Genomic DNA, 10,620 nt, shown 5'->3' with positions numbered 1-10,620 from the left:
ATCCCTCTGTGGGGCTGCCAGTGATCCCTCTGTGGGGCTGCCAGTGAGCCCTCTGTGGGGCTGCCAGTGAGCCCTCTGTGGGGCTGCCAGTGAGCCCTCTGTGGGGCTGTGAGTAACGGGACAATGGGGACAGTGAGCCCTCTCTGGGGCTGCCAGTGAGCCCTCGCTGCCAGTGAGCCCTCTCTGGGGCTGACCTCACTGGGACAGTGGCTGCAGTTACAACAGCACGAATCCTTCACTCAAAACTGCTTCTCATGGCAGTGCACAGTGACATTTCAGTCCCCTGCAGCTTGTTGGGCTGCTGTACCCTCTGATCTCCGACTTCAGAAAACACTGTCTGTATTTTACATTGCCAGATATATGTGGGTTTATGCCTTTATGAGAACTGATCTGATGGCTTTACGTTTCAGTTGAAGTTTTGTTACGGTGCAGTCGGTGGGCAGGGAGGCTTTTAAAATATTATTCCAAGTGAAAAGTATTCCTAAAAGCCAAGTGCAGTTTTCCTGGCAGTCCAGGAAGGGCTTTGTTCCATGTGATGCCCCGCCCCTTTCTGATCTCAGCTGATACGGGTATTCTGCCTGCGGAAATGGGTCCCAGGGATTTTTTTTAAAAACGATGCTCTGCTGTTGTTTGGAATTCCATTGTGTGGTTCCCGAGTCAGCCTGGCTGGGCAGGGATTGCCCTCTGCTGGGCACTGGGAGCAAACGGGTTTTCCTCTTCCCTGGCAATTGGAAGGCGTTGGGCAGTGTCAGCTGTTGTGTGAGCCAAGCAGCTCCACCCAGTTCTCAGTTACAGATTACACTGAACAGCACTTCAGATTCATAACATACTTTGGGAATTACAGGATTTTTCTGAATAACTGTCTGAGCAAGGTTGTTAATGCTGCAAAGACCGGTACAAACAACTCACCTAAAGCAGTGACTGAGAGAAGGACAGTGTGCTTTGGGTCTGGGGAGAGTAATGCTGGGGGCACTTGGGTGTGAATTCCAGACCAGGGAGCTCTGTGGCTTCATGGCAGGCTGGCTCTGCAAGGGTTTACTTCTCTGGGAAATGCCTCTGTTAGATAAAACAGAAATAGAGGATAAAAGGGTTGATTTTCTTTCCTTTGATGGGATGGACAGAGTGTTCAATGGCCCTTTGCCTGTTCCAGAACACACATGCAGGACCTGCAGGAGGTGACCCAGGACCTGCACTACGAGAACTTCCGCTCGGAGCGGCTCAAACGCACCGGCAAGTAAGTGGGTGTGTTGGGAGCCCCTCCTTCCACTGGGACATGGGGCTTGCTCTTCCTCCCAGCTCATCCCTGGTTGTTTCTCATGAGATTCCAATCTGTGGAATTACTGACACTTGTATGGAACACTTCTGGAAGAGGAGCAATGCACAGCAGGGTGCTGTGCTTACACATGGCTGTTCTGTCCCCATTCCCTTTTCTCTGTGCTTTTAACTGCAGTGTGATAAAGCAGTGGGCTGCAAGCAGGACAGGTTTTATTAAATGATGTCTGCTTGGAGGAAGTAAACAGTGGGCACATTTAAACAGGCCCCAGCTTACCTGATCAGGCAGGACACTGCTGCTCCAGTTATTGCAGCTCTGCCATGGGGGCTGTTCTCTTGCTCCTGCATATAGAGCTGAAGAGAGAAGTTTTGACCAATCAAAATTTGCTGATAATGTCTGTGGGTTTTATGGAATTTATTTTTTCTTTTTTTCTTCCTGGTAAGATTTATGTCCTTGGCAACTTAATGCAAAAAAAAATGCATCTACCTTTCCTGCATCTTTATGGATAATAACTGGTCCATACTCCACTTGTTCTTTAAGTATTCAGCAAAGCATTTTGATCTTAAAGAAAAAAGAAAATTACCTACGCAGCTTTTTATTGGTTTGATTTTTGTACCATGGGCAGATAGTGGGGGAAATCTCTTCATTAAATTGCAAAAAAATCCGTATAGCAGTGAAGAAATGGAATTTTAAGAAATGGAGAGTGAATAGCAGGAGCTGGTGAGGTAAAGATGGCCCTTTACAAAAGGGAAGCATGAGTTTAAGAATGTCCCCATTTCCCCTGTGCAGAGACATGTAGACTTTGTTGATGTTACATTAATTGAAAAATGAGCCTGGAATCTGTTCTTAGAGATTTTCACTTCTGTGTTTTATACTATCAATGCATTCTTTTCTTCAATAGGCCTGTTGAAGAGGAGGTGGTAGACAAGGATAGAATCCTGCAGCAGAAGGAGGCTGAGGTAAGAGGGAACTGTAAAGCTGTTGTTCTTTGGTGTGAGATGCTGTGCTGCAGGGTCAGTGTGTGCAGCTGGAGCTGTGGGACAGGGCAGCTGCCCAGGCACAGTTTGGGTCAGTCAGGGCACTGTGGATGGCAGGTGGCCCCTGGGCTCCTGGTGCTAGGCAGGATATTTATCTCTTCTCATTCCTGTGCTAATTTTCCATAGGAATATTTGCTATTTCAAGTATTGAAATGAGTTGCTGTTTGTCAGCTACGTGTGCTGCTTTAACCAGTGACAGTCTGAGGTCATTTCAGATGTGCAGGTGCTCACTGCAAGCATGTTACCAGGACATTGCTTTTTATGGCTACAGAGTAGAAAAAGGCTGTTGGGTCTCAAAACTTCCATGATAAAATAAATGTGAATGTTTTTTCATCTTAATCCTGACTTAATAGTATTTCTGTTGCATCTTCAGCTTATGGGTTTGGTGTTTCCAGACTCTGATTTCTCACTCTGGTTCCAAGTTATTGCTAAGGCCTTTCAACTTAATATATTTACGCTAAAGTTGTAAAGACTCAAACTTTTAGCCCAGTATTTAAATTCAAGGAGTAAATTGCCAGTGCTTATGATTGCTTGCAATGTGAAAACTGAAGGCTTTCTGCCAATTGCAAGATAGTGGGGTTTTTTTTAGTGTTTATCCATCTTTTACCCAATTCAGCTTGGATCCAAGTCCATAAATGCAGGAAGGTGTGATTTAAAAGATCAGTGCATATGTGCAGTGATTTGGAGTAAGAAATAAAGAACTGCAAGCAGTTTTGTGTGTTTCTGAGGTGAAAGAATGACTCCCATACATGGAAATTTTTGAAATGATGTTGCTTTGGCCTGTGCATTTCCTTCTTCCTTTATAGCATCGATATTTAAAAATAGCTAACCCTGCTTAGTTATTGGCTACCCCTGGCATACTGACATAAATAGCAAAAATGTTCCTAAAAGGAAATGCAGAAGCAGCTCATTATCACCATTTTTAATGATATGAATTAGTGGAGATTGAATGAGCTGGGTGTTTATCCCTACATAACTCCATTCCAGCAGCTGTGGGCTGGCTGTGCCCCTGCAGGAGTGGGAGCTGTGCAGTGCCCAGTCAGTGCCTCCTGTGCAGTGTTGTGTGCCCAGTCAGTGCCTCCTGTGCCCTCTGTGTGTCAGAGCAGCAGCACCAGCAACTGGCCCAGCAGTCCTGGACACTCCCAGGAGCAGTTGGGGAAAATGCTTTTGGGTTTTCTTTTCCCCCTTAATGCTTCCGAGATTCAGGCAATAGACTTTAAGTCATGACTGTTTCTCCTGTTATCTGAACTTTATAAATCATACATGTCTAATAGTTAAGTAGCAACTTGGGTATCCTTTAGAACTATTTATTTTAAGATTTATGTCTCAAAAAATTCTCCTATAACCATTTCCTCTGGAAACTCATGATAGGGCAGGCACATTGTTATATACTGGTCTATTCTGACCACTCTGTGTGAATGTGCAGATAGAGTTTTATATGTATATACACACAATATACATATATAATGTGGAATGTGTCTTTTATGTAACATGGCTAAAGGGGTGAAATTTTGAATTTCTTGGAGGACAGTCTTTGGAAGTTTCCTCTGGGGCTAATCATCTCTGAATAATTGCTGCTGAAGTCGCAGAGGATTAGGTTAGAACTTGAAAAAACAAATACATTTTAACTTCTGCATTCTGCTGCCCCAAGGAGATCAAGAGGCTTTGCTGAATCCTCTGTAGATAAGCTGCTATGAAGTCCCTTCATCTCAAAATCATCCCTAAGGTTCAGACTGGGAAAAATCTGTGGAGGAAAGAGGCACAGAGGAAATGGGCTTGCATTCCATGGCCTTCACAGAGAAAACAAATATCCATTTCCCCTCCTGTTTTGCATTCCCATCAGTAACGGTGCTTGAAGTTCTATTTACAGTTCTGTGAGGTTTATATAACCTTGGGAGGAATGAATGCTTGGGCAAGTGCCAGGATCATCTTTATCAAGGCATCACTTTTGCTAAATGATCTTTTATTATGCCAAAGGATGTGGTCCCCAGTTCAGCAATCTGGAATTGCTAATCTGTCATTTTGGATTTACTGCTCCATCTTCTTGTGATTTTGCTCATTTGCAAGTGATGACCTGTTTTTCTGTTGCTGCAGTAGTTACATGACAGTTTGAACTAAATTTTAGTCCTGGCATAAGTAAACTAAGAGGTGTTTATGTCAAGGTTAAGTTTATTCTTTTGCCTTTTGTTATCTGAGAACTCACAGGAGTGATTTGTTTTCCCAGATCTCCAAACATTGTTTCCTGGCTTCCTTTCCATGGTGTGCATTGGCCCTGTGCTGTCATGTTGTAGCATCTGTTCTTCAGGGGCTGAGTGTGAATGTACTAATGCTGCTCTTACAAGGATCAAAGTCATTTTATGGCCTTGATGCTTGCAGTCCCAACAGCAAAGGGAACACAGATGTGGATGTGACATCAGTGCCAGTCTTTGGTGTGATTCTTTACATTCTCCTCTATTAATAGCAGGATTGTTTCTGTCTGTGCAGGAGGTCCAGTAAGGTGAACATGAGCTGCTTTTGGTGTGTGCTGTAATGTGGAGGAACAGCTCTTATGGCCCATCCTCTGCTTGAGGAATTGTTACCACTCGAGCACAATGCAGCTGGATTCTCTTTGTTTAACTCCCCTCCTGAGCTGCCAGGGTTCCTGCTGTGCAAACCATGTCCTGCCCAAGGTGTGCATCCTCCCCGAGTTCAGCCATTCCCCCTGACTGCAGCACTTCAGTCCTGTAGTTATGGGACCAGGTTTTACTGTGGTAACTGTTGTTGCTCACAGGTTGTCTGCTGAGAATGCTGTTGTGAAACTGGTAGTTGTAAGTTTGGTTAGAGCTCGAGAGCCACAGTCTCACAGCAAAAAGCAACCATTATTTGTATAGCAAATGCTCAGTGAAAAGCAAATCCAAATGCTGATGCAGCCCAGGATGCAGTGAAAAAAAGGTGTGCTTGAGTACCTTTCTGTTCTTCTTTTTTCTTTTTTTTTGCCAGCTTTCCTTATGGAAAAGAAATTTATCTCCCAATGGCCACAGGAGACAACAGTGTGCCTGGGTTTGCCTAGTTTTTTTCACAGGCTTTGTGCCTGAAAGTTTTTCTACTGAATTACACTAAAATAGCTTCAGAAACTTGCCATTACTTAGCTAATGGAGGAGACTGAGACTTCACCAGTAGGTCTCAAAAACTCCCCATGAGAATGGGAAAGGACAATCTTGTTCCAATATTAATGTTAGAGCAGAGTGGGTCTGCTGGGGCTTTTGTGCTGCCTACATTTGTGTCCTGTGCAGCATCTGATTTCCCTCATGGTATGGGCATATTTTTATCCATGAAGGTTAAGAAAATGCAAGTCTCAGTGCTGTATTTGAGTCCTGCAGTATGATGCTGGCTGTTAGCAGAGTCCTGTGTTTGAGCAATGCCCACAGTACCTGGGCAGCAATACCTTCCCCTGTCACTACTGAACAGTGGCTGTTTTGGGAATGTTTCATGGCTCTGCTTGGAGTGCTCTTGGGAAAGCTCAAGTAGGAGAGCTTCCAAAAAGCTGGTTTTACTCTGGTGGTAAATCTGCAGAGAGGCAGTGCAAAAGACCAGGTGTCTTACATTTTTACAGATGGATCTTTGAAACCTCTTTTTTGTTGTATCATGGAATCAATGCAGCTCTCACTTCTGAAACTTTCTGCTTTTTTTCCCTCCTTCCTGCAGCATTATGCCATCCTTCTGATCAGCAGCTTTTTGTTTTGAGTATTTAGCAGAAAGATGTAGATGGGTTTATAATAATCCTTGCAGACTTAGCTGTATCTCATGCTGTTGCTGTGTGAATCTCCTTTTGTCAGAGGGCATCTCTGCTGCAGTCACAGGAACCTGAATTAGCCTCTCCTGAACCCTGTGCTGCAGCAAGAGGATAAGTACATAAGCCAGCCAGTTCTGGGCAAGCTCTGTTACTGCTGGCTATGCTGCAATCTGCTTTTTACTCTTTAGTCAATCTTCAGTTTCTTACCATTTCCTAAATCTATATCTGAGACCAGGCAAGGAAAAGTGAGATGGGCACCTGCAATTTGTTTTTCCTGTTCTGTGATGTTTCTTTCTGGTTTTTCTTGGTTTGTGGTTTTTTTTTTTTTTTCAAACAACCCAAACCAACAGCTCAACACCACGTATATGCAATCAAGTATTTGTCTCAGATTCTTTTGTGTTGAATCTGATGAGTGATGAGTGTCACAATAGTTAATGTGGTTGACTGGATGAAAGTACAGTGTGATTGTTTGAACACTGTGTTTTGAGTTAGAATTCCCCCTGACCTCCTTGAAAATAACTGAAAGCAATTCTCTAACTGCTTCAATAAGATGACAGCTTGCTGTACAAGCCTCAGATTTTTACATGACCTCCAATTTGAGACAGACTCATACTTTATACAATGTGCATGGAAATAGGAGCCCATTTCCTTCCCAGTTTGTAACACAGGACATTTGCAGTTCTGTATGTGAAGCTTCCCCACCTGCATTTGGAAGGAAGTACCAGTCATTTGTAAACCAAATTAGAGGTATTTGCATATACATTTTGAAAATCTCTATTAGTGATCTTTCCTCTTTCTTAGGAACATTTGTTCCAATTAATGTTATTTAAAAAAAAAACCCAAACCCAAACCAACCAAACCAAAAAACCCCATTATGTATAACTGGCCTTTTATGAGATGGAAACTAACTTATAAGTGTTATAAGAAAATGCCTTAAGAAAACAGTTATTTCCATGAAAAATCATTGTTTAGATGTAAAAATTATTGGTTCTTTATATGTTTAGTCTGGCTTTCCAAATTTTATAAACATGTTTCTCTTTTGAAGTAGTTTTTAAATCCTGGCTGCATGTTCAGCTGTTCCTGTTGCTAAAGATTTGCCGAGTTCTCTGCTGGCCAAAGGCTGAGTGTTCCTGCATGGTCCTGTGCTTTGAGCACTTGTATCAGAGCAGAGCTGCTCCAGCTGGCTCAGGTGCATGTCTGCATGCCAAAAGGACAGGCCTTTCTTACTGTACATTAAATGGGGATTCACAGGTCTGTAAACAGCAAAGGTTTGGACTTTATAGCTTCATTTTCATTATAAGTATTGCTCCGTGAAAGTCAGATGTAATGAGCTGAAGAGTATGAGATGGGGAAAACCAAAGTATTCAATTATGTGAATTATTGAACATTTTGAGCTTGTGAGGAAGAAAACAGGATCTGCATCCTACCATGGAAGAAGCAGATTTGTGGTTTCCTGGATTTTTTCCCCCTCCTGCCCTGGTTTAACAGTGGGTGTCTCTGTTGCAGCTGCGCCGCATGCAGGAGATGATTGCCCAGATGCAGGCCCAGATGAGGATGAAGCCTGGGGATGACTGAGGTGTTTGACGCCTGGATGCATCAGGTACTGCTCTTCTCACTTGTTTTCTCCTCTTACATTAGGCTTTCACAGTGGGTATTGTTAATTTTGCACTTTGGACTTGCTTTCACTACTTACAGAGGAGAAATGAGTGGTGTTCTGGGCAGGCTGGAAAAGAAGATCTGTGCAAATGGCACCTTTGCAGCTGGTTTTAAGACCTGTAAATGCTTGTCCTCAGTGCCTTATTTTTGGATCACGTGGCTTTGTTTCTGTTAGCACAAGCTCCTCAGAAAATTAATTTGTTTCTATGTAAACAAAAGTAGTTAGGGTGTTTTGGGGTATGTAGGCTGCTGCATTTACAACAGTTTTCTCAAAGAACCAAAGAGAATTTTACAAGCTGGTCGTGTGCAGTGAGTACAGACTCCCCTGATGGTGGGTGTGATGTATGAGGTGGGATCAGAGCGAGCAAAGAAAAACATTCTTGTAGCAAATATTAGTTCTTTCTTCAGAATGCAGCCCTTCTGATATAATTCTTCTTTTAAATGCAAGAATGAAAACCAGAAGGATATGAGGAGTCTTGTTGCTTAATACTTCAGCTTAATACTCTAGTTGTGATTGCTGGCCTTGTGGAATGTAAAGCTTGAATAAAATGGATTATATTATCCCTTATGACCTCGTGGCAGCTGCCAACATTCCAAGCCTAAAATAAGGAGATTTTTTTGTTGCCTTTATTTGAACCTTCAGCCTTCCTGTTTACATAAAGAAGAAAAAAAACTTTAAGAAATAAACTTATTCACTGGATTCTGATTTAAGCAGAAGTTGATGGTTTTACTGGTATGTTCACTGTGATCCTTGAGTGAAATAGTTAACGGAAAGAAGTGATGCAGTCTCAGGTTTCTTACTGTCACAGTTCCAGCTGTTGAAGACAGAGGAGTCTTCACATCATGTCTTCCAACTTCCATCTAAGATGCTGGAATTTAAACCCTGAGGATAATTCTGTGGCTGCCCATGCAGTGTGTGCAGGAGCAGTGTCTGACACACGGCCCTCATTCCCTGGGCAGGAGCCTGTTCAGTGCTGGGAAATGTTTCAGTCTGAGCTGAAGGTTCCAGGTTTTCATGGTGACTTTGTTTGTCATCACATGGCCCAACTCTGAGCACAGCAGTGGCTGTTTGCTGCAGGACAGCTGATGCAGTGTCAATGGTTGGTACTCAATTCTTTGTGCAACTTACAGATCATGTTTAATCACATGGCACCTTTATATTCAGTCAGAAGAAACCCACTGTAGGTGTAATAACCTTGCCCATAGTTGTTTGCAGAGCAGAGGATGGCAAATGGTGCAGATACATTCAGAGTTCTGTCTCGAGGTCCTCTGCTGGCTTTGCTGTGAGATCAGGCTCTGAGGGCTGATGGGATGGAGTATTCCCACTAAAGGCTACCCAGTAATGCCCCAGATTCCCTGTTTCCCAGCCTCTGGCAGTCCTGGCTCTGGTATTTCTAAAGCTGACCTGGAGCATGGTTTGTCCCAGGCTGAGTTTGCAGCCATGGCTACAGAAGCAAACAGAGTCCAGGCCGTGCTGGTGTGCCCAGGGCAGTGTCACCCTGTGGGTACCTCACCCTGCTGAGCTGCAGCTGCACCACTGAGGCTGCTGAGCAGGGGACATTGGCAGCTTTAACTGAGTGTTCCCATGGTCTTGCTGTGATTCAGTTGGAACTGAATCTCGAGGGAGTTAATTGGTCTGAAATACCGAGTGGGGACAAATTTGGGAAGGATTTGAATGAGATCTTCACACGTGGAGGTCCTGCTGTTCCTTTGGAATTTGCTGAGCTCCATCTCTGCAGCTGCTGTGGAAATCATGTTTGACAGATTGCTTTCAGGAAAGAGTTTTGAACTTATTTTTTGTTACCCTTGAGATGCTGATGGACAGACTTTTGGTGTAAGCTGTTGGCCAGGATGCACAGTCAGAAGTGCAGCTGCAGTCCTGCTGAGCCAGGGTAGTTCTGTATGATCCTGGCAGCAGGTTGAAGTGAATCCTCACCCAGCACTTACCCCTAGGCAGGTTTCTCTCATGCATGTTAAGTGACTTTGCAGTTCAGGAGGAATGACGAGTTCAACCTCCAGCATTCCCATCAGATTTATTTGCTGTATTTTATTTAACTCACTATTTCTAGAGAAACCAGGGAACTTGTAATTAACACAGTGGTTAACAGAACCAAACTGACAACAAATTTAAATATACTTGATATCAATCTTTTTGTTCTATCACAGCTTATCTTGAACATCTCTCGGGTTCTAGTTTTACAAGAACTTTAAAGGATCAGCTCTGCTACTGAAAGCACAGTCTCTTCTCCAGTTGCTCTTTTGCACCCTTACTTATCTTTATGCTCAGAAAAATATGTGACTTTATAGACAGCTTATATAAAATTTACCATTTTCACTCCTTTTTATTTTGGATACATAGGTATTTTTTTATTTTATTCAAAAGTCCCTTAAAATATTTTTCCCTACATAAAGCACAGATATAAAGATGTTTTCAGGTATTTTAGGAAAAGAGAAGTATGGTGTAAAAACCTTCAGAGATGAGAGCTGGAGAATAAGCAGTAGGGTAATGAAATGTGCTGATATCCAAGTATGTGAAATACCCACTTCTGGTTTCAGATGTATTTTGGGGTGGGGAGGAGATTGCTGGATGCTTTGGGGTTTTCTAGAAGGAGTCTGGCATTGCAGAATGATTAAAAAGTGTTAAGCTCAAAACCTTGCCAAAAAGCCTGACAAGTGTGTATTCCCATGAGGTGCTGCCCAGATGGGATGACTGGAAGGTCTGGTTTGCCTGATCCCTTTTGAATGGGGGCAGCTTTAAAGGGTTTATGGGAAGGGCAAAGGGAGAATTTATTCCAGGCAGTCTCCTTTGCTCTCAGGGCTGAGTGACAAAGATCACACCCAGGGAATGTGCTCCAGGTTTCCAGAGGGGAGGGATGGACAGA

The 10,620-nt window shown here is 43.2% G+C and overlaps 1 protein-coding gene across 5 annotated transcripts in view; it reads left to right on the top strand.

Moving 5' to 3' along the window:
• Nucleotides 1-10,620, top strand: part of LOC113970592 (septin-2) — a 33,850-nt gene that overhangs the window by 18,706 nt on the left and 4,524 nt on the right. For all 5 annotated transcript variants that reach the window (XM_027689704.1, XM_027689703.1, XM_027689702.1 and 2 more), the window contains 3 exons: nt 1,151-1,234; nt 2,175-2,232; nt 7,589-7,682. In XM_027689704.1, the coding sequence (XP_027545505.1) occupies nt 1,151-1,234; nt 2,175-2,232; nt 7,589-7,657 (211 nt within the window). In that variant the 3' untranslated portion in view covers nt 7,658-7,682. The remainder of the gene's footprint in view (nt 1-1,150; nt 1,235-2,174; nt 2,233-7,588; nt 7,683-10,620) is intronic.

The sequence above is a fragment of the Neopelma chrysocephalum genome, unplaced genomic scaffold, assembly GCF_003984885.1.
Source record: "Neopelma chrysocephalum unplaced genomic scaffold, ASM398488v2 Primary Assembly neopelma1_77, whole genome shotgun sequence".
In the NCBI taxonomy this organism is placed as follows: domain Eukaryota; kingdom Metazoa; phylum Chordata; class Aves; order Passeriformes; family Pipridae; genus Neopelma; species Neopelma chrysocephalum.
Note: the sequence above shows the minus strand (reverse complement) of the source record. Positions and strands in the feature narration are given on the sequence as shown.